Source organism: Rhinolophus sinicus, chromosome 9 (genome assembly GCF_057876585.1).
Source record: "Rhinolophus sinicus isolate RSI-liver-muscle chromosome 9, RSI-T2T, whole genome shotgun sequence".
Taxonomy (NCBI): Eukaryota; Metazoa; Chordata; class Mammalia; order Chiroptera; family Rhinolophidae; genus Rhinolophus; species Rhinolophus sinicus.
The window spans coordinates 6,008,556-6,033,038 of record NC_142509.1 but is presented as its reverse complement, the minus strand read 5'-3'; the positions used below and the strand labels follow the sequence as shown (position 1 = coordinate 6,033,038).

Below are 24,483 nucleotides of genomic sequence, written 5' to 3'. Positions count from 1 at the left end.
AACAACCACAGTGTCCTTTGATAGATGAATGGATAAAGAAGTTGTCATATATATATACACAAGGGAATACTATTTGGTCATGAGAAAAGATGAAATAGTACCATTTGTGATAACATGGATACATCTCGAGATTATAATGCTAAGTGAAATAAGCCAGACAGAAAAAGCAGAGAACCATATAATTTCACTGATATGTGGTATATGAACGAAAAAACAACAAAAGAATAAGACAAACAAATGAGAAACAAAAACTCATAGACGCAGATATTTGTTTAGGGGTTACCAAAGGGTGGGGGGGGGGAGGCGGTGGTAGATGAAGGTAAAGGGGATCAAATATAAGCTGATGGAAAGAGAATTGACTGAGTGTTGAACACACAATGTGAGATATAGATGATGTAATACAGAATTGTACACCTGAAATCTAGGTAAGTTTGCTAACAATGTCACCCCAATAAACTTTAATTAAAAAAAAGAACAAAAACAAAACAAAACCAAAAAGAGGCATTTTTTTCTGTCTTATTCTAAAACGTGAGGATTTTATCTGGAGTTTTTAAAATAAAAATTAAAAGTGCTGGGAGTCAGGGCGAGAAAAAGACTGTGGAAAGTCTTTTTCCACAGAAAGTATTTTGGTGCTCCCCCCTGAGCAATCCCTCTGCCCCAAAGATATTCAAACGTGAATCACACTAAACCATAAAATATGTCTAAAAGAAATTCTCCAGTGTTCTGGTTTTTCACATGGTAAGTCATTACTTCAAAAGTTTTCTCTCCACAATCGGGTTTTAAAAGATTGCGTTGGCTTTGCAGGGGGCTCTAAAAGATACACGTTTGCTGATGCAGCGTGGTGGCCTTTCAACCAGTGTGCAAACACTGGGCGACACGTGCGCAGTATTTCTGAACCTGTTTGCGTATCACGTCTAGGAAAATCGCTTCTGAAACTTTCGCGCACCATTCTGAGGTTGGGAGGAGGAAGGCTGGGAGACCGAGACAGCCTCCGCGGAGCTGAGAACAGTTGGGACCCACCGACCTGGCTCAGGCGGAGGTCCCGCCTCTGCTACCTGAGTCCCCGCAGAGCCGCGGCGGGGCTGCCGGCCGCAGCCAATGAGCACGGGCGTGCGGGGCGGGCGGGGGCCTGGTTGCCCGGGCGACTAATCACGGCCCCGCCCCCGAGCCGCATCTCCGGCGGCGGCTGGGCGCTGGCTGGACTTGGAGCGGGTCCCTGCGAGCTGCGCTCAGGCGCGATGAGCAGGTGGAAAATCCAGCGGAGGCCCTGCCGCGCGTTCGGGCTCCTGCTGTTGGTGATCTTGAGCGTCCTAGTGCTCCGCAGGTGAGAGCCCCTCCGGCGCCTGTCTGACTGCAGACAGCCCAGCGCCCCACGTCTCCAGTCCTCGCCGCGCTTCTCGCCGCAGGGAGCCAGACTCCGGAGTTTGCGTCCCGCGACCCGCGAGTCCCGAGTTCCCCTGGGGAGCAGCCCAGCAGCCTCTTCTTTTTGTTGTAGCTCCCCAATACTACGGCGTCCCTGGGCGCCTCCAGGACCTTTGGTCCTGCCTCGAGATCCAGGCCTCTGGGTGACACTAGGCGCTGCCCTCCCAGTCCCTAGGCGTCTATGCCCTAAGGCTTCCCCACTCCGCGCCCGTGACGCCGGGCTCAGCTTGTCTCTTGGATACTCCCAGCCCTCTGGGAAGGTCAGCAGAACGAGCCTCAGATCCCTCTCAGATGTCCCTGATCACGGCTCCGCCTTCGGTCCTCCTTGGAGAACACCCGAATGCTGTTCCCCCAGATCTCCACTTTTCCTACCAAACTTGCTGGGAGGCTTCTCTGTTCAGCAGAGGCCAGAGCTCCAGTGCTCACCGCTATGGTTGATTTAGCCTGCCCAGCACAGTCATGAGAACGCTTCCCCATGGGTCCTCCAAGATCTTTGGCCCTGGATTGATTCGCTCCTTTCTAGGACTGATATGTCTTCTCTCACCCCTTTCCCACCATTCTCCACTCACCAGCTCCCCTTACAAAATGCCTGCGGCCAGTGGTTGCTTTTAGTGATAGAATGCTTTGCTGCTGGCCTATGTGGGTGCCCTAACCCAGAAGTTTTCTAAACTGGGTCTATTTAAAGGATCCTACAGCCCTGACCATATCATTCAGGTCTATGCTGGGCACTTTCCATATTCAAAACTTCCAGTGTTGCTGGGAAAAGTAGACCAGCAGTTTAACAAATGCTTTGGCACTGAAAGTTAGTGTTGAAGAGGCTGGAGACTGAGACATTGGAATTTGGGGCAGGTACACCACCCCTCAGCTCGATCTTGTCTTCTTCTCTATCCCTCTTCTTAGTTTCTCTGAACTTCCTCTGGGAGAGGCAAGTTTTTGGTGGAGATAAATATCTGAACATATTTTGCTGCCCCAAGAACACATTCAGAAACTCTTCCAATTTATAGTCTTGCAAAACTTAACATGTCTTCTTTGTTTCAGAGATAGTGAGGATGTCATGATATGTTTGGGAGAAGGCAATGTTGCTCTTCACACTCTGGGGCCCAGAAAACTGAAGAAGCATTTTGTTTCCCCAGTTGTTCCCGAGACTTTTGTCTCATCTTTTCTATGATTTCTAACCCTTTCGTCTTTGAAGACCGGTCCTGGCTCTTGTAGGATGCTTAGCTTTCCCCCTGGTGCAAGGCTGATGCAAACCCCAGAAGAATTACTTAAAGCAGAAGCAGCAGGAGCCTCTGGCATACAGCAGGGTATCAGGAAACCCACACCCCAGAGAAAAGTGCCAGAGGTGTCCAAGTAGCATGTGGTTTGCCCATTGTTGGTGGTCAAGGATATAGCAGTCCATGCAGGGGACTCAGGCAGGTCATTATGAGGGCTGACACTGAGGGGCTTGAAATGTGCCAGGTAAGTACACCCTAACAGTCCACAGGAAAAGGGGCAGGAAGGAGGCTGGGTGTTTCTTGGACAGAAGATGAGATGTCAGACAGCTGTCTGGCTGTGACGAAGCCTGAGCTTCTCACAGGTGAGTTACCTGTGTTCCCACCTGGGTGGGGTGACTGCAGTAGTAGTCAGTTTTGGGGGCGGGGTGGTGGCTTATTGAGTAGAATGAATAGCTGTGACAATAGTTTGAAGTGTTTAGGACACTATTGTTTTTCCTGCTATTTCTTCTTTCTCAGCAGGTAAGACTGAGGCCAGAGAAGCTGTGAACCAAGTTCAGAGCTACCTCTGAACTTGTCCTTTAGAATATGTGCCTTTTTGCCATCTTTTTGATTCATGGGCACTTACTGCCCAATTCTTTCTGTCCAGCCTGAGCTGGACATGACAGATTATCTCTGGAGGCCAGAGTAGATCATACTAATTGTCGCATCCTCTTCCTGCCTTGCTCTAACTTTGACTGGGTCATTAACTGAGTGGGAGGTCGGATTTCTCCCAGCTGTTATTGGGAATGTAGATGAGGCCAGTGGAATATAGTCACTTGGGAATTGGCTATTCAGCGGGCAGCTTTGTGGAGCTGAGCTGTCAGGATCAGCCCTTGTTCCGTACTTCAGAAGACAGGTATTTGAGTGGGAGAAGGGGTCTGCTTCACTTCAGCTTTTGTTTTTCCCCACAAATTTTCCCTTGTTCCGGTTTATGGTCAATCATAGCTCTTTGATTATATCATATCCAAGAAATAGGACCAAGATAACTTTTGAGGAAGATTTCAACCTTTGTTTTTTTAGCTTAAACAATGGTCTTTCTTAAAAATTACCTTTCTTGCAGGGTAGCTGTCATATGATAAACTGCACATGTTTACCATGTACATTTTGGTAAGTTTTGACGTATGTACCCACCTGTGGAACTACCACCACAACTAACATAGTGAAAGCATCCATCAGCCCCAGATATTTCCTTGTGCCCCTTTGCAGCTCTCTCTCCTGTGTCTCTCTGCTCCCCCATCTCCAAGCACACTGATCTCTTGCTTTCTGCCACCATATATTAGTTTGTATTTTCTAGTGTTTTATAGAAAGGCAATCCTAAAGTATTTGCTCTGTTTTGGGTAAGCTTTTTTCACTTAGCATGTTACTTGGTGGTCTGTGATGTGTGTATAAAAGTGAACCGTGTGTTTGAGCCAGTTACCTCTCATTCTTTTTCCTCCTCCCACTCCAGCATAAGAATGCCTGCTTGATAGTATCAAGGCACGGTTCCCACTCATGATGTTTTTCCTTAATATAAATGCATCACTGAACAAAATCCATTAACTCTGCATATCTCATACTTGACATTTTAACTGGCAAAAGTTAGGAGAGAGGAAAGCTGCCACATAGGCAGCCTGCATCATACCTTCTAAAAAGTAAGGTCCTCTCTTCACTCAGCTGTCTGTTCACTGGCTTCTTGCTAGCATTACCTGGATTCCAGGAGGAGAACCTGTTGCACTTCTCCTTAGTGAAGGGGGATACCTTAGCAACGTGACCAGGTCACTTTCTTTGATCAAGATCATGGCCAGTCCTGTTTTCCGAGGCTGTGTGGACAAATTGTGCCTCGCTTCCTGGGCTTCTGTGAGGTCATTGATTTTATGAGCTTTGCCTGTTCTAGGACTGTACTAGGCTTGAGGCCTGAGTCATATTCCCTGGAATGTTTAAACTCTTTGAACAGTGTCCCTTTCATCTTCCAGCAGTGAAGTTTTCATCATCTGGGAAGTGTCTCTTTCAGCAGGTAGTCACCTCTCTGATATAAATGGGGAAACATGCCTAGCTAGGCAGTGGCTCAGTCAGGGAAAGGTGCTGGGAACAAAGAGTTGGCTCTGGGAGTCTTACATTGCTAAGCTAGCCAGCAACTGAAGGGGACCAGGGTGTCTTGAAGCAAGGGCATAGATATTATCGGTGTATTTGTGATTAAGGGACTGGGATACCCAGGAGATTGGGGGCAAAGAGCTACATTGCCTTGACAGAAGAAGTATCAGAAAGTTGGCCAAAGAGTACTCTCCACCTGAGGTCAAGGAAGTAGCAAGTGAAATAAACACTGAACCTTTGATGAAATGACTCAGAATTCCGTTATATTGCTTTGAATGGTCTTCTGATGAGGATTCAGGAGATGCTGGAGCTTAGCGAGATCTTTTTAGAACATTTAGTACCTGAAAAGGACTCGAGTCCAGGCCTTCTCCCCCCTTCACCCCCCTCACCCAGCAGAGTTCTTTTGGTGGGGGGATATTTGCTGCTTCCTCTCCACTCAGTTTTATCTTCTGCTTAAATCTATGGCTCTGGATGTTAAAGGCCATATTGAAAAAGTTTCCATTGTGTGGGACTTATTCTAGGATAGAAGTGCAGGGATATTTTTAATCTTAGTTGATACTCACTGCCTCTGTATCCTCTGTACTCAGCAAGACAGTGAGGTTTCTTTCAAGAACACATGTGTTTTTCCTACAAAGTTGATTTTATGAGTAGCTAATATATGAAAAAAAAATGAAGTATTTAAATAATACACGGGAAAATAACGCCCCTACTCCTGGCCCCTAGGCACTCTCTCCCCTCACCTGATGTTATTACTGATAATGGTTTCTCTCAGGGGAATTCTGTGCATATACAAGAAGACAGCTATATATGTGACCCCATTGGTCCATTTGGTACATAATTTATTTAAATATTCCCTTACTGATAAGCATCAATTGTTGGCCACCTTTTATTGCTGCAAAGTTGCAATGAATATCTGTTGGATATATTTCTATATGTAGAATTGCTGACCATATGAGATACTCATTTTAAATCTCAATAGACATTTTAAAAAAGTAAGTAAAATAGCACATTCTATTTCTGTTGGATCAGTATGAAGGAGGTTCTGAGCTCCCTGAGTCTGAGGGGAAAATTCTGCCTAATTTGTGTGTGTATAGATTCTTTGTGTCTCATAAGCACTAGCCTCTTTCTCATATATCTATGTGGATAAGTCCCATGTTGTAGATTTAAATTTTTAAAAACATATTTATATTGTCCCCGCTCTCATGAAATCATTTCATTCCGATTCTACACACTTCTCTAAGATCAGTCTTTTATCAGTACAGCCCTTTGGGTTATCTGACAGACTTTCACTTCTCTTTAGGTTGAGATACAACATCTTTTCCATTTATGATGCTCTTAATGGAAAATTTTTCCCAAACTGAAAATACAGTGTCACAGAACATCAGGACACGTTTCATTGTTGTTATGTGGTCAATTTTAATGAGGAGTTTGTATTTTTTTACGATTGGGTCTCAAGATTTTGGTCTAGTAAATGCTTATTCACATACAAACTTCCTACAATATTTAGAAAATTTTGCCCTCTGATCTACCAGCATGTCCCTGGGTCATGTAGGCAGCCACTTGGCCTGACTTGCTAGAGCCTGAGTGCTAGGTCAGCTCCTGGCTTACCTAGAAATCTTTTCAGAGGGAAGGATGGAGCTGTTAAGATTGCAGAGTGACCTGCACAATGACCTTGCATCTCTACAAAATGAAGGTATTATACTTGGTTTTAAAATAGAAGGCCCAAGCCCTTTGGAAATATTTAATGCCTCTCCCAGCAAAGCAGGAGCCCAAAGCATTGGGCCCAGGCCAAGGAGCACATCCAGGAAGCTGGGCCAGACACAGGGACGGAGTTTTATTTTCCTGGGGCTGAAATTCTTGGGTTCAAGGATTGATCCAAGAGGCACTATTCTGGAGTAGAGGCATTGAGGGTACCTGCCTGGGGCGTTAGGCCCTCAAACTCCCCTGCTAAGGGAGGAGTGTACAGGGCTGTAGACTGGTAAGACTGAAATATCCCCAAATGGACACTTCAGGGGAATGGATGGCCAAGGAAACGGCGCCTCATGGGAGCCTATAGTCCCATCAGAGTCCTGAGACTGATGAATAGCAATTTGTATTTCAGACCCAAGTGAGGAAATTTTTATGTGTAATCATGTCTTTTAGGCAGTTTAACATATCTGCTATCTCATGGTCTCTGGCATAACCACTTGGATAAATGAGTGTTTTCTTGATCAGCATCTTTAATGTGATGTTCTGGGCCTAGCTTTGGTTGAACGTTTGTTTAGGGTGGCCCTAGTACGGTCACAGTGTGCCTGGAAATTGTGTTTGTAAATTCTCATTGCAGATTAACAAGTACGTACACATTATGTATAATGCCAAAATAACCAACCCTCAGGACCAGCAAGGACCTGTCTTCTATGTGAGCATTGTCTGGTCGCTGCTGGAAGCCAACATATTCCAGCAGTTGATGATGCTGTCTCTGCCATGTTAGGTTGTGTGGCTACTGGCCTGTCTGAATCTGGTCAGACTGTGTGTGGTAGGGCAGGAAACTGAAGGAGACGGCTATGACTCCCATGTACGGCTTCCCAGGCCCCTCACTACTCCAGTCACCGATCAATATTTGCAGGATTTACAGGTGACATAGGGATGCCCTCTGGCATGCCCTCAGACCTGTCCTGGTTAGCACACCTCATTCAAGGAGATCATTTAAATAGGTGACTGGACATGGCTCTTCTCCAACCCCAGCTATCCTGGAAGAGCCTCTCTGAAAGCTGAGAATCAATTCATGGGCCCCTTCCACATGATAGAGGTTGTAAGCTTGTTACCTGCTTCTCTGCCCTTTTGCACTCAAACACGTCCATCCAGTGCTTTCGACTATGTCTGGTAGTCTGCAGCCTGCCCTGCACACTTTGTCCTCGTCATCCAGTACAATGATGGATATAAAGTGTAAGACGACTTCATCCCTCTACCCTTCCTCCCTCACCAGTCACCACCAGATGACAATTCCTCCCTGTAGGGAACTCAGGACCCAAGTCCTCTGCTTAATGTTTTCTTTACAACCTATTGTGTCTCTAACTTGCACAGCCTCTAACACTTGCCCAAAGGGATGGTAGCAACAGGAATGTTGAGGTCTTGCTCTATTTTGTGAGGCCCCTTTAGAAATCCTGACATGTGTGCCTTCTTCCAGGAGCCTCACTGTAGACTGAGCAGAGTATGGTTCTGCAGAGCAATCCTGAGGACAGTTCCCATCAGTGACCAGGTCCTGCTGTGCCGTGTATTTTAGGGCTGGACAGTTACTTATCCTACTATGAATTAAAGATACAAAGGCAACAGAAATTCTAGAAGAAAGTGCTAATAATAAGCTCCAACTAGAAAGAAGGCAGATACCTCTGGTCTCATCAAGAAAATTTGCATCATGAACGAACTGCTCACTAGAAAATCAACAGTAACAAGAGCTTCCTCTGGATCTGGTTAGCTCCTTGGTAACAAACTAATTGGCGAGGAAGGTCTCCCTGACCTGATTTAACCACACACTTTATATTTCCTTTAGTTTATTATTACTGAGTTAATTACTCAGGAAACTGTGGAAGTTATTATTAGCATTATGATCACTAGTACCAATGGTCGTTCTCAGTATTACTACCCCTTTGAGTGGTACTTTATTGTTTATGAAGCTCTGACATGTATCATCTCATTTTCTCACAGTCAATTCCTTGGAGCAATCCAGCATTATCATCCTCATTTTCTCAGTGAATTCATCCCTTTTATTAATGTATTAAAAACTCATCTAGGAACCTATCAGAATATTTCCAGAAAGGAAACAGTTGAATTCTCCAGAACTTGGACATTGATAACAGCTAGCTTTTGTTTGCAGCGTTAATTCCAAGCTGCTTATAAGCACTGCAAGGAAATCATTTTTTAAAAATCTAGAAAATGATAGGATATAAAGACACTGCAAAGAGAAGCTCTTTCCCAAAAGAGACTATATGTATCAAAGGAGGAGATACAGACTGGTGCTTCTCAGACTTGAACCTTGGGGTCTGGTTAAAAATGCAGATTCTCACTCAGTAGGTCTTGGGGAGGCCTGAGTTTCTAACAAGCTCCAGATGAAGACACTCTGCAGGTGCAGACCACATCTGGAGGTGGAAACCTGGATGGAACTTTCCTGAGGATTAGTTGTTCACTAGGGGACAGATTAAGGACTGTGTTACTAGCCAGGATTGTGTTTGAATGAGGGAGCCAGAGAGAGTCCTCTTCAACCCTGCTGACACTTTACACTTAGCGGGTGGAGAGGGGGAAGCACTCCTAGCATTTGTAAACAAAAGTTAGGATCAGTGATGTGAGCTTGGTGAAGAATTGCAGATTGTTTTTTGAAGTTCTGGCCAGACAAATAAGGATTGCTACCTGGTGGAGTGATTGCTCAACTGTCTTCTCACTGTCTTTGAAAACAATGGGGTGGGAGTGGGGGATGAGGAGAGAGAGAGAACATGTAAGTGTGTATTTTCACCACCAGACTGTCAGGATGTCCTTGTTTTTAAGAAAAGAATCTGCCATCCAGTTGTTCCTCATTCTAGCCTGGGGTGAGCCAGGAGAGTAGGCTGCCTGAGGGGAGAGCCTGGCAGGGGGAGGTGGGTGGTCAGGTGAGTCTGGAGAGCATGTGAAGCCTGTGAGCACATGAAGCATGAAGGCGGAGTGCATTCTCTGGAGCAGACATGTCCAGAACCAAGGGAGACAAACGCTCCTGTGTGTGAGGTATGCAACAGCCAGAATAGTCAGGAGACTGTAGTCAAAGGAGAGTCAGGTGGGAAGAGCCGGAACAAAGGGGTGGCTAGAAGCAGGCCCAGGTAGTGGCTCAGGCAGGAGAGGTGAGGCCTCCTTTTGGTATCCAGGGCCTCCTCCTCTGCGGCAGGGCTTCCTGTACAGGGCCAGATAACCCGTGTTTCCCCGAAAATAAGACCGGGTCTTATATTAATTATTGCTCCAAAAGATGCATTAGGGCGTATTTTCAGAGGATGCCTTATTTTTTCATGTACAACAATTTATATTTATTCAAATATAGTTGTAATGCAGGGTCTCAGCTCTCGCTCCCCGCACAAGATCGCAGGACATGGTGAGGCGAAAAAGGAACACCAATGGAGCCGTAGATAGGGGGTTCATACCACTGTATTCTCGCTGGCGGCTGGGTTGGAGACACAGGAAGCAGGAGCCACACGATCCGCAATTTGCCCTCTGCTTCTCTGCCAACCAACCAACCCCCTAGCGTAGTCACGGCAGTTATATCTGTGGCTAATGGCTAACCAGTAACAGCTGATGGCCACCCAGCCACAGCAGACGGCCATCTAATAACTGAGCCAGCACTTTCCACGTGAGGTCGAGAGCCTGGAAACTGCTTTCTGGGACTCTGTCCCCACAATAGACATGTCATCTTCTTCTGGAACATCGTCATAATGTACTAAATGCGTCTGTCTGGCTGATGATCTTAACTGGGGCTTATTTTTGGGGAAACACGGTAGTGTTTGCAGCTTTGCAGACCATATGATTGTAGTCTCTATCACAGCAGCTGCACTGTGCCCAAAGCAGCCACAGACAATACATAAATGAATGGGTGTGGTGGGGTGCCAGTAAAACTATTTGTGGATATTAAAATGTGAAGTTTATGTAATTTCTTTTGGATACAAAACAAATCAAATTTCTTTTGATTTTTTTCCAACCACTTAAAAATGTGAGAAACCATTAGCTTGCATGTGGCAAAAAGACAGGAGGAAGGGTTGATTTAGTCCACAGCGGGAATTTGCAGACCTCTGGCTAAGGGGCTGGGTTGGTCTCACAGAATCCCAGTGAGCAGACCTTTTATTGTAAAATTTTAGAAGTTGTAATAAGATGGCTTGGCACAAAGTCTAGCTCAGAAAATATAATTAGATGCTAAATTAAATGAGAAAGAATGGAAAGATTGGGATTATTCCATATTGGGGACATAAACCCCTGCACCCCGAGGCTATTCCCTCTGATACGCAAAGCATGCTAAGCTAAAATAAATTTATTTCCAATAGTGACAAGACTCTTTGCAGCACATTACAGACTATTTCATTTATACCAGGCCCTCACAACAGCCCTTGTGAGCAGGCAGGGCAGGTATTAGTCCTGTTTTACAGAGGAAGGAGACTCACGCCCACAAAGCTGGTACCACTCACCCAAGGTTACAGTGCTCCTAGAGGTAGGGCCAGGATTCTTGTCCAGATCTTCCTCCTGAATCATAAAACCTTCTTCTTCCATCCTCCAAAAACATACTGTTTTTTGTTTTCAATTCCCCGAAGGTGGTCCTTCTTCTAAAGGCGGTCCTTTAGAAGAATTGTGTTCTGACATACTATTTATAAGTCACTTGGAACATGGAACTTTTCTTTTTACAGAAAGAAAAAAGTGATAATGTTCCCAGGTTATCCACAAATGACTATTTTAGGTACAACATAGCTGAACTGTAGTCCTGCAGCTGCAGCATGAGTTTTGGGTCCTGGGTGCGGCGAGGAGTAAGAATGAGTAAGACAAATAATTCTCTTTGCCCATGAGTGGCCGTAGATAAGACTCCCAAGGGGTCAGTGATGTCTGTGGCACCTTCTCCCCTGTCGGCATCCTCCTGTCCTGTTTCTGGAATCCAGAGCCCCCAAATTTGCCCCAGTCCCTCCTGTAATGCTCTTCCTAGGCCAGTGGCTCTCATCCTTGCCTGTTAGGATCTTTGGAGGAACCTTTAAAAAGCAACAATACGTCTGCCCCACCTGCAGAGATTCGTCAGGGGGCGGAGTCTGGGCATTGGTTAGTTTTAAGTTTCCCAGGTGATTCAAATATGCTGCCACCTTTGAGAATGATTGTGGCTAAACCCAAACCTCTAGTATCGCTGACTTCAGGTAAGTGTTAGGAAGGCTGTTGATGAAGTGCTTTTCACGTGGTTCTGGTCTCTCCCACATCTGCCTCCATTCGATTTCTAAGCCTGATGAATTGAACTGGTCAATATGTTTGTCTTTCCATCTCTATGATCACAACTGCCCAATGCCGGACCATTCTATCTGGTCCAGAGAAGGACTTCTTACTCTGTCTGTGGTGAAGAATCACTTTTCTTCTTTTCTAAAAAAAAATTCCAATCTGTTATTCGATAAAATACAATAAAAACAAATTACTAGAAAAAAAGGAAATGAAAAGATATACAAAATACGTGCCCCAGCGTTTTATGAGTACCTTCAACAGACATAAAATTGCTGTCATTGCTATGAAAGTATCTCAATTTCTGTATCGTTCCCAGTGCGGACTAACAGCAGGCAGTGGTGTGAGGGAGACCAGGCCCAGGCCACTGGGGCGGGTGGGGGTGGGGGCTGCAGGAGACCATTGGCTTGCTATTCCATGAATACACGTCTTTCACTTTTTATGGTTTTGCCACACATTTCCTCGGCTTTCTTATATTCCCTACCTTCAAGACCCAGTGAGAATGTCATCTTCAGTATGATGTCTTCTCTGACGGCACCTGGGTGATTTAGGTAATTTCTTCATTCAACAGTTACCTATACACTTCGGCCACTGTGCTCTGCCGTTGTTGGCCTGGCTGCCTAATCTGTGGGGCCCGGTGCACAATGAGAATGTGGGGCCCTTGTTGAAAAAATTATGAAGAATTTTAGAATGGAGACAGGAGGTGTCTGGAATCATGTGTAGGGCCTTTTTAAACAATTAATTTTAGAATGTGTTACTTTGTATATTGTGTATTGTAATATGATTGCCATTGTAGTGATTTTTATTACATTACATAATTGTAGCACAACGTTGCTGCCTGTATTCCTTATATTGTGCATTAGATCTGGTTGGCTTATTTACTGCTCGTTGCAAGGGGGCCTTCTGGGTGTGGGCCCTGTGTAACTGACTGCATGGGTCACTCGCCCATGAAGCCAGCCCTGGCCATATCTCTGTGCAGGCCTTACAGCAGCACTCATGACACTGGATTGTAATTATTTGAGTGTGCAGGGAGGTGGAGAAGACTCTGTGTCGGAATCCTCATAGGGGCCATAACTGTGGTTTGGAGGAATTCAGGTAGGATGAAAGTGAGCTTCCTGAGGAGCAAGAGCTACCACAGACTTTCCCTAAATGCCATTAAAAATGGTCCCATTAATAGCAGGGCTCTTGCTGCTTTACAGTGTAGGGTGTGCAAAGTCATGTTCTGCACTGAAGCACTTGGCATTGTAGGTAGATGTGAAGCTGGCTGGTATGTAGGAAAAGGACCCAGAAGGGGGACAGTGCTGGTGGCAGAGATGGAGAGGGAGCAGGAGGGATGGGACACCCGTGAGCACACTGGGAGAGTCAGCTATGGGGTGTGTGGGGTGCATGTGCCTTGTGCCCACGTGACATCTGCCACTGGTTCACATGGCTGGCGATGCTTTGTGAAGGAGCTGCCCCTTTTAAAGGCACAGAAAATTGTTGAGTCTAGAATCAAGACTGCTGCTGTCAGCCCACTTTTGGTTCACACATGTCTTCTAAGAGACAACAATCCCCAATCAGTGTGTATCAACACTGATTGAACGGATCAAGCTGGGCCTTAACCAGGACACATGTCCCAGTAGTACCATTTTAGCCAGTGTTACAAAATGAGTGGAAAGACCAGAAGCAGTTTAGGGAGCTTTTTTATGCAGAGGAGCCCTGCTGGGCAAAATGCCCTCTAGTGTCAAGAACTGTAATGAGAAGTGGGTGCAGAAAATGCACCAACTAAAATTTGCTTTTGCACCAGACTGACAACCACTGTTGTTTTCTGTCTTCAAGTTTCCTAAGTTTCCTGGCTGGAAACTCTGGGTCTTCCAGCTTCTCTTGTCTGCTTTTTCTCACAACCTTCAGGAGACGGGAACACTGAATTACGGGGATCAGTTTGAGTGGGCTACCCTTGGCCAATCCAAGAGATGTCAAGTGGTGTTTTTTCAGGGACTAAAACTTTCCCAAAGCCTCCCCAGGTGGGGCTCTCTGCCAGGCAAGGTGATCTCTTGGCCAGCATGACACTTGATCTTTAGATATTTATAATAATTAAGACCTGAAAATTTGAGAACTGAACAGATGCTTTTTCTAACCCAGATACCTCTTTGCAGGTATTTACACCTCGAGCCGGGCAGCTGTGACTGTGAGGTGGCTCAGAGGTACTGTTTGAAGTAGTTGATACTTTGAAATTTGGTCACACAGCCTAGGAGGCTGGCCGTTGTAGGAAGCTGTGTGCCGCACCAGAAGGCAGCTTTCCGGCCTGCTGAGCCCATCCTTCCCGTGCAGTATGCGCCCACCTCGTCCTCTCTCTTCTTAGCACAGTCTCCATGTTTAATGTTTTGTTTGTCTCGTTCCTGACTGCAGCCTCACTCAGCTTGCGCTTCCCTTGCAGCTGGGCCAGATGAGTCCGTGGTGCCAAAGAAAGGCTGCTTCCAAGGTGTGGCTACGTCGGAGGGTGGGAGCCTCTTCTGAACACCCTGGAAGCAGGCCCTCCTTAGAAAGGCTGAGGGCCTGTGAAGGAGAAGAGGAAACCTGTCCCTTCCAGTTCCCCTGCTCACTGCTGAAGGTGACCTTCGAGGCTTCCCACTGCCTTTCCTTTTTGTAGGTTGGACTGGCGCAGTCTGATCTCTCCCTGGCTCAGACACCGGCGGGCCGGGCTGCACACCAATGGCCAGAACTTTATGCTAGAGGACTCCACCTTCTGGGTCTTCGGTGGCTCCGTGCACTATTTCCGTGTGCCCCAGGCATACTGGAGGGACCGCTTGCTGAAGATGAAAGCCTGTGGCTTGAACACCCTCACCACGTGAGTGTTGCCCTACACTTGCCACTAAGCCTTATTCCCCGGGGGCTTTTCGAGTTTCGCCTCTAGGCTTCTGTGTGGGAGCCCAGCTTGGGGGTCTCCGGCATGCCAGATGGGTGAGGCCTGGCAGATCCTAAATCTGAGCAGCCTTTGATGGGAAGACAGTCTCTCTTCTTCATAATCCCCGCAGCGCTCTCCATTAGTGGGATGACAGATGGGCAATGGATATAAGTCTGGGCACCAGAAAGAGCAACAGTGTACAAAGGAAAAGAGTGAAGGAGGGGAGTATAGATATAGGAGATGATCGAATTATCATTAAGTAATTTTTTTAGCAAGCGCTCTACCCCCAATTTATACAGCAAATGAATGTAGTCTTCAGAGTAGCTATTTTGGGAAGCTGTCTGTGAGCAGTTTTCAGAATTCCTTTTTAGAATTTTCTTCAGAATGCTTTCATTCTACACCTTGCACAGTGATGGCACGTGGTAAGCACTCAATAAAATGTTGAATGTGCGAGTCAGTTAAAAAATAGGCTCAGTGGTGGAAAAGTCTTGACCTTTACATGGATTTAGTTTTCAAAATTGCCCACAGATACTTGAATCCAAGTCTAGGAAAGAAAGTGGGTTATCAGGCTATATTATTCTATTTGTAGGGGAAAATGGGGTTGCAAATCAAGGACATGCATTTTCTCAGGTGGTTTATGAACTGGCTTTGAAGATAATTTCTAAAAAAGAGTTATAGGAATATTCTGAGCTATGATAGCATAGTTGAAACAAATGGGTGCAATTTTTCAGAAAGATTCATTAAAGGTTCCATTTATTTGCCCATGAAAGTTCTGACCCTGAGGGTATATTCACCTGTTCTAGGACTCCTGAAGTTTGTAGGAACATTGCAGGACAACCTACAATAGTTTTTGTCTTATTAAAGCAGGATAATGTGTATTTGCTGAAACATGGAACTCTTGAGCCTGAGCTGGAAACAAGCCTCGCCTCTCACTTCACGCCATGCACTTTCTTGGCAGCTGGAGAGGCCTCACTAGAAGCCAGGGGTGGTGGGAGTCCAGGACAGGAGCAGCTGTCATTACTATTGTCACATGTCTCTCCATACCTCCGCCTCTTGAGTCGGGCCCCTTAGAGAACTTACTTCATTTCCTCATCTTCTCTTTAGCGTTAGGACCTCCCTTCTGTTACAAAGTTTGGAATTCGATGCTTCAGTTAAAAAACAGGACTGATAATTAAGGTTTTCTTTTACTCTACTTATAACTGTTTTTTTCTATGAAGTTACTTCTTTTTCTCTGATGAAGAGAGAGAGAGGGACAGCAGGAGGAGGGGGAGCACAGCCCAAGCTGCGCTGTGCTCATGTCTTATGCTTCACCCATATCTTGTTGGCTTTCTCTCCCTTCTCCCAAGGATGTGAGCTTAGTCCCCTCGGAATGGCCCAGGTTCTCTTCTACATCTCTTCACTTAGTTCTTGGGTCCAGTCCTGATGTTACCAGGACAATGTACCTAGGAAATACATCTTCAACCAACATAAGGGGTTTTAGGGATAAAGAAGGTAATATGGGAGATGAAGTAGAATAAATGACAAGGTCAGACCTATAATTATCTTTTGTATTACAGCTATGTTCCGTGGAACCTCCATGAGCCACAAAGAGGCAAATTTGACTTCTCTGGGAACCTGGATCTGGAGTGGGTGCTGTTGCTGCTTCTGTGACGTGGCCCAGGCCAGGGAAGGAGGAAGGGGGCTGGCTGGGGTTGATTGGGGACCATAGTGGCATCTTGGCTCTGCTTGGAGAACCAGAGGCAGACTGGGGTCCAGCGCCTTGTTCTCAGCACACTGACAGTCTCTGCACTCAGGACCCAGATGCTCTCCAGCAGTAAACCCGTTACTCCTAGGCATCAGGGCCTGCCTCCTCTGCGCCCAACCTTCCTCACTGCAGCCCAGAGATGCCTCATCCCCAGTGTTGGCCCTGCTCTGCAGTGGGGTCCAGCCATCCCGGCTGGGACAGGGGTTACCCCTCGAGGGTAACGAGGTCATGGGAGTCAGGTTTACTGTTAGGGACCCTGTCCCCTGTCTGATGCCCTTCTTCCTCGTGACCCAGTGGAGCTGTGCTGACAGTCCTAGTCTGGGAACCAGTGATAACCCAGTTCCCAGGGCCTCTGGCCTATGACCTGGGGTAGGATTCCCTGCTCTGCTGGGGGTAAGGGCCCGGCCTTCCCTTCACTCACCCCAGTCTCTGGTTGAGAGAGGAAGGCAGGCGAGGAGAGGAGCCGGGGAGCTCTGCCACCCTGCGATGCGTGCTGGGCTCATCCCCACCTTCCGCTCAGGTGTCCTGAGAGTTGCTGACATTGACCTTTCTAGGGCCTTTGTCCTGATGGCTGCGGAGATCGGGCTGTGGGTGATTCTGCGTCCAGGCCCCTACATCTGCGGTGAGATCGACCTTGGGGGCTTGCCCAGGTGAGCGGGGCTGTGGGGACTCCAGCCACAGCTTGAGTTTTCCTGTGTGCTTACGCAAAATGCGAATCACAAATGTAGGGTTAATTTTGCTTTGAAAGTATGTTCCTCCATTCTGTACTGAAGTTCCTTTTCAGAATAAGTAGCATTAAAATGGGGTCATTTTAAATGATGCCACAGTCATTGCCCTTGTCAAATTCCATGTGGTTTTTATGTGGCGAGCTGCAACAGGAGGGCTGGCCGGTCATTTCTCTGCTCTAGACCTCACTTTCCTGTCTACAAAATGGGAAAAATCAAACCTGCGTATCTGTTTCTTAAGGATGGTACCACCATTTTTTTTTCAAGTCTAAGTATTTTGATAAAGTATTAAGAGAAACAAATTACTGTTTTTGTTTTATTTTTTTTAATCTTCAAATCTCAGGCCCTAATGAATTATCTTAGAATGTGTGGTCTCCGCAAGGTCCAGGGACTACTGTGTGGTGGGCGTAGAAATCCAGAGAAGAATCACCTGGTTCCACATTCATTCCTCATCCTCACCATTCTTGCCATTAATTAAACAAAAATGATTTTCTTGTTAATAAGCATAATCTCTCCCATCCTCACTGCGTTCCAGGTGGTTAGATCCACTCTCCCCACACCCTGTGCCGCCCCAAGCGGGAGGAAAGCTGGGCCTGTTTGCCATGCTGTCTCCCGTGGGAACGGCTTCTTTCTGCAGTACAACCTCCCTCTTCGGTCTTGTTTTCTTTCTTGCTTCCACGCAACCCGGCCTTTCCCCATGGGGCACAGGCAGACTCGGTCTTCATCTCCTCCGCTATCTAGGATGACTTCTCTGTCGCTGTGCCATTCAACAAGGCTGTGAACACAGCCAGAGTGGCCTCTCCCCACACCTGGGGATTAGGAATCTGTGTGTTAGCAATGTCCTCAGACTCAGCCAGAGCAGGCACCGGATTTAAGTGTTAGCTCAGAAGCGCGGAGCTCCAGTACTCTGACCTCCCCATGCAGCTCCTGTCCACTCAGGCTCTGGTCGCATCCAGGATGGGCACACCCTGGGGACACCAAGCAGGGACTGCTGCAAAACAGGCAGAACCCCACTGGGGATGAGAAACTAGACTTGTTCTATGTAAGATGGAATGAGGGGGTGTCAGTATGGAGGAGACGTGTCTCGCGGCATCCATTTTTACCTAACATAAATTGATAATTTCTGACCCTGTTTAAGGCTTCTATGTCAGGACGAGAGAGCTTCAGAGCCTTTTGTAAGAAAATATAAGTGTTTCCTCAGAATTTCAAGTGAGATGGAAAAATACCTTGACTCCAGCCCTGGAACTAATGCTCTGCGTTCATCTGGGGAATGTGATCACAGCAGACAGGTTGTAGGAAGAATTAATCTTTTTGTTCACCTGCTCCCCATCGGAGCTGAGCTCTGAAGAGCTGATGCAAATGAGTTGGCCAGGTCAGCACGGAGAGCAGCTGGGCACAGCAGGAAGTGGGATTAGCCTCTCACAGCCTCCCTTTAAGGCTTGCTTTTCTGTGTGACACTGGAAGGTTGCCTCTGTGTCCTTCTCCAGTCCTAGCAAAGCCTAACGCCTTTGGCTTCACCCTTTGTAATGAGATTGTGGAATAAATGCTTGAAAACTGGGCCTTGCATCCAATGAAGAGCTTTTCTTACTTTGGCAGCCAGATCTATAGCTGCGAAGCTGGACGTAAATTCCCACCAGGGCTGGTGTGCTCACGCAGGGAAGCAGTGAGGAGTGCAGGGCTGAGGCTGGGTCATGTGGTGCCTGATCAGTTGGAATCATCTCCTACTTACCTGGCTGAGTAGAGGGAGTGGGGTGGGAATGGTCTCCAGACTCATACCTGAGCACTCTGAAGCTGCTTCCTTTTCACACTAACATCACCCTGGCGAGAGCAAACCCACAACAGTGGAACTAACCCCGCATCCCCCGCCTTTTTCTTTTATTTAAGCTGGTTACTCCAAGACTCTAACATGAGGCTGAGAACAACTTACAAGGGCTTCACCGAAGCAGTGGACCTTTATTTTGATCACCTGATGTCCAGGGTGGTGCCCCTCCAGGTAAAAGCAAGCAGACTCTGCTTTGATCTTCACCTATCTTCCTACAGGGAGTAGTAAATAGTCCTAGGTCAGTTCTCAGACCAAGGGGCTCACAGTTCCTTTCAACACAGAAGCATATTCTTTGCCACTGCCTGAGACCTGTAACTGGAGGGGCTGGCAGTGGTTGTCCTTTTAAAGATCTGCCTGTTTGAGTGTTGTCTTTGGTGGCACAGTGCTGAAAGGATAGACATGATAACTGAAAAAACCTATTAGGGTCCCCAAAGCACAGCGATTACATAGAGAGGAGCATACATGGAGAGGCCCTTGCCTGTAAGATAGCAGGACTTTTTGTAATTATAAAGTTATAGTTGATGACTTTTCAAGGTACATCCTTCTGCTTCCCAAAAGGTGCTGCATGGTCCACATTTATTATTCAAAACGTATTAAAATGATTTTGGGGGTCAAAGTATCTTAACGTTACATGTAATAATTAGAAGCAATAAAAAAGCAGGAATGGGAATAATTAACCCAATTGCTTATGTAAAAACAAGAAGAATGACACTGATTAGTATATCAACAAATTAGTATGTCAATAAAAAATTAGTACATCAAAAAAATTGTTATTGAATCAATAGTGTTGAATAAACAGCATCTATAGATCAAAGGAACTGTTTGATCATTTGTAGAGTAGGCAAATAAAAGTCAGGAACCCCATTAAATTTGAATTTTAGATAAACAAGAAATAAATTTTGTTAGTATGAATATATCCCCAATATTGCATGGGACATACTTACATTAAAAAACGTTCATTATTCATTAAAAAAATTATTAATTGTAAATTCAAGTACAACTGGGTGCCTTATATTTTTATTTACTAAATCTGGTAGTCCAATCATAAAAAAATGTAGGAAATTACTTGTCTAGATTTTTGCAAGGAAGATAGGATCACCGAGATGATTGAGCGTGTTGGGTGGTGCAGGTGGGTAGGGGGCTATTGGGAAGGTTATGCCAGGAATATGGTTCAGAAGCACCATTAAACATGGAAATGACATTTCAAACCTATTAAAAATTTTTTTTCTGGGTATAACAATTATTTTACGTTTTTATTGTGGTAAAATATACATAATATAAAATTTGCCATTCAAACCATTTTTAAGTGTAAAGTTTAGTGGCATTAAGTACATTTACATCATTGTGCAAACATCACCACCATCCGTCTTTAGAACTTTCTCATCTTCCCAAACTGAAACTGTCCCCATTAAACACTAACTCCCTATGTCCCCTCTCTGTAGCCACTGGCAACCACCATTCTACTTTCTGTCTCTATGAATTGGACCGCATACTAGTAGAGTCATACAATGTTTGTCCTTTTATGCCTGGCTTCTTTTACATAGCATAATGTCTTCGACGTTTATCTATTTGTAGCATATGTCAAAATTTCTTTTTTTTAAAGGCTGAATAATTTTCCATTGTATGTACATACCACATTTTGTTTATCCAGTCATTTATCAATGGAGATTTCAGTTGCTTTTGCCTATTATGAATAATGCTGCTATGAACATTGGTGTACAAATATTTGTTTGAGTCCCTGTTTTCACTTCTTTTGGATATATACTCAGAAGTGATATTCCTGGATTATATGGTTAGCTTTGTTTAATTTTTTGAAGAACGACCATACATTTTCCACAGCTGCACCATTTTACATTCTCATGGGCAATGCACAAAGTTCCAATTTCTTGAAATCCTGACCCACTCTTGTTGTTTCTTGTTTATTTAATAAAAACTGTCCTAATGGTTATAAGGTGGTATCTCATTGTGGTTTTGATTTGAATTCCCAAATTATTAGTGATATGGAATATTTTTTCATGTGCTTACTGACCATTTATATATCTTCTTTAGAGAAATATCCAAATTCTTTGCCCATTGTTTAAATTGAGATTTTTGTTGTTGTTGAGTTACAGGAGTTCTTTATATATCTGGATATCAATCTTTTATCAGATGATTTGCAAATATTTTCTCCCATTCTGAGGGTTGCTTTTTATACTCTTGTTGATTGTGTCCTTTAATGCATAAAAGTTTTAAATTTTGATTAAGTCTAACATAATCTAGTTTTACTTTTGTTGCCTGTGCTTTTGGTTCTATGCCCAAGAAATCATTGCTAAATCCAATGTCCCGAAGCTCCTCCCCTGTTTTTTTCTAAGAGTTTTATAGTGTTAGCTTTTATGTTTAGGTTTATGATCTATTTTGAGTTAATTTTTGTATATGGTACAAGATAAGGGTCCAACTTCACTTTTTTGCATACGGCTATATAATTTTCCCCATAAATAACTATTTATTGAAAAGATGACTAATGCTGGCACCCTTGTTGAAAATCATTTGACTATACATGTGAGAGTTTATTTTTGGCCTCTATTCTTTCCATTGGTCTATATATCTGTCTTTATGCCAGTACCAGACTTTTGATTACCATGGCTTTTGTACGTTTAGTAAGTTTTGAAATCAGAAAGTATGAGACCTCTAACTCTGTTTTTTTTTTTTTTCTTCAACATGGTTTTGGCTATTTAGAGTCCCTTGAGATTTCATATGGATTTTTCTATTTCAGCAAAACGTCATTGGGATTTTGATAAGGATTGCACTGAATGTGTAGATTACTCTGGGTTATACTGACATCTTAACAATATTAAGTCTTTCAATCTATGAACACAGGATACAGGATGTCTTTTCATTTATTGGTATCTTCTTTAATTTCTTTCAGCAATGTTTTGTTGTTTTCAGTGTACAAGTATTTTACCTCCTTGATTAAATTTATTCCTAAGTGTTTTAATCTTTTTGATGCTATTGTAAATAGAATTGTTCATTGGTAGTGTATAGAAACAGAATTTATTTTTGTGTGTGTTGATTTTTCATCCTGCAAGGTTGCTGAATTTGTTTATTAGTGCTAATAGTTTTTTTTGTGTGCGTGTGTGGAATCTATAGTTTTCTATATATATTATCATACTGTCTTCAAACAGAGATAATTTTACTTTTTCCTTTCCAATTTGGATTCTATTTATTTATTTATTGCCTAATAGCTCTGGATAAAACTTTCAATACTATGTTGAATAGAAGTGGTGAAAGCAGGAATCCTTGCCTCAATCTTAACCACAGAGAAAAAGCTTACAATCTTTCACCATTGAGCATGAGATTGTCTGTGGGCTTTTCAGATATAGCCTATTTTATATTGAGATAGTTTTCCTGTATTCCTAATTTGTTCAGTGTTTTTATTATGAAAGCGTCTTGAATTTTGTCAAATGCTTTTTCTGCACAATTGAGATGATCATGTGTTTTTTTTCCCCCCTTCATTTTGTTAATGTAGATTTTTGTTGAATCATCCTTGCATTCAGGAATAAATCCCACTTGTTCTTCGTGTATAATCTTTTTAATATGCTATTGAATTTGTTTTGCTAGTATTTTCTTGAAGATTTTTACATCAGTATTCATCAAGTATATTGACCTGTAGTTTTCTTATAGAGTCTTTTTCTGGCTATGGTAATACTGCCTTCATAGAATGAGTTTGTAAGTGTTACCTATTTTTCAGTTGTTTCTGGAAGAGTTTGAGAAAGATTGGTGTAAATCTCTTTACTAGATATAGCTCTATTCAGATTTTTTATTTCTTCATGATTCAGTCTTGGCATATTGTGTGTTTCTAGAATTTGTCTGTTTCATCTAAGTTATCCAATATGTTGGTGTATAGTTCGTATTCCTCTCCTGTAATCCTTTTTATTCCTGTAAAATTGGTAGCAATGTCTGATTGTTAATTATTTGCATCTTTTCTTTTCTTAGTTAATCTAAATAAAGTTTTGCCAATTTTGTTGATCTTTTCTAAGAACCAACTCTTGGTTTTGTTAGTTTTTTCTCTATTTTTCTATTCTCTATTTTAATCTCTTCTTTAATCCTTATTATTATTCTTTCTTCTGCTACCTTTGAGTTTAGTTTATCTCTCTTTTTCTAGTTCCTTAAGGTGAAAAGTTAGGTTGTTGACTTGAGACCTTTCTTCTTTTTTAATGTGTCTGCAGTTATAAATTTCCCTCATAGCACCGCTTTCTCTACATCCCATAAGTTTGTTATATTGTGTTTTCATTTTCATTTGTCTCAAGATATTTTCTAATTTTCCTGTGATTTTTTTTCTTAGAGTCACTCGTTGTTTAAGAGGGTGTTAAGGTCCACATATTTGTGAATCTTCCAGTTTTCTTTCTGCTATTGGCTTCTAGTTTTATTCTATTGTAATTGGAAAAGATACTTTGTATGATTTGTCTTTTAAAATTTATTAAAACTTGTTCTGTGACCTAACACATGGTCTATCTTGGGGAATATGCCATGTGCACTTGAGAAAAATGTGTGTTGTGCTATTGTTGGGTGGAGTGCTCTCTATATATTTATTAGATCTAATTGGTCTGTAGTGTTTCAAGTCCTGTATTTCCTTATTGGTTTTTTGTCGGGTTGTTCTATCTATTATTGAAAATTGTATGTTGAAATCTCTTACTATTATTATAAAGCTGTCATGTATGTATGTTATATATATATATGTATATGTATATGTATATGTATATGTATATGTATATGTATATGTATATATATATTTATATTTATATAATTTAATGTACACACACACACACACACCATATAGTACCCTTTGTTGTCTCTTCTAACAGTTTTTGACTTAAAGTCTCCCTGCTCTCTTTTGGTTACTATTTGCACAGAATATCTTTTTGCATTCTTTCATTTTTAACCTATGTGTGTCCTTAGATCTAAAGTGAGTGTCTTATAGACTGCATACAGTTGGACACTGTTTTTTTATTTTGCAAATATATGTCTTTTGATTGGATAATTTAATCCATTTACATTCATTTAAAGTAATTACTGGTATGGAAACACTTTTGCCATTTTGTTATTTGTTTTCTGTATATCTCATAGGTTTTTTCTCCCTCATCGCCTCCATGACTGCCTTCTTTTGTATTTAGTTATTTTTTTTATAGTGACAAGTTTTGATTCCCCTTTCATTTCCTTTTGTGTACATTGTATAGATATTTTAATTGTGATTAAAAAGTGGCTATTGCATATACTGCCCTAAACTTATGACATTCTGTCTTATATTGGTACTAGTTAACTTTAATCATGTACAAAAACTCTATTCCTTTACAGCTCTGTCCCTCTTCACGTTATTGAAGTCACAAATTACATCTTTATATACTGTGTACCCATTAATATAGATTCATAAGTATTTTTTATTCATTTGTCTTTAAATCCTATAAAAATAAGAAGTGGAGTTGTAAACTAAAATTACAATAATATTGGCTTTTATGTTTTTAAAATGTATTTACCTTCACCAGAAAACTTTATATTTTCATATGGCTTCAAGTTGCTACCTAGCATCCTTTCATTTCAACTTGAGGGACTTCATGTAACATTTATTTATTTATTTA

At 43.3% G+C, this 24,483-nt stretch overlaps 1 protein-coding gene across 2 annotated transcripts in view; it reads left to right on the top strand.

Annotated features, from left to right (window-relative positions):
- Positions 1-1,176: 1,176 nt before the first annotated feature.
- GLB1L2 (galactosidase beta 1 like 2) overlaps positions 1,177-24,483 on the top strand; it is a 49,596-nt gene continuing 26,289 nt past the window's right edge. For both annotated transcript variants that reach the window (XR_012492776.2, XM_074321845.2), the window contains exons 1-5: positions 1,177-1,324; positions 14,326-14,523; positions 16,137-16,205; positions 16,879-16,974; positions 18,934-19,042. Coding sequence is in view for 1 of the 2 variants with exons in the window: in XM_074321845.2 (XP_074177946.1) it covers positions 1,239-1,324; positions 14,326-14,523; positions 16,137-16,205; positions 16,879-16,974; positions 18,934-19,042 (558 nt within the window). In the remaining variant the exon portion in view is untranslated. The remainder of the gene's footprint in view (positions 1,325-14,325; positions 14,524-16,136; positions 16,206-16,878; positions 16,975-18,933; positions 19,043-24,483) is intronic.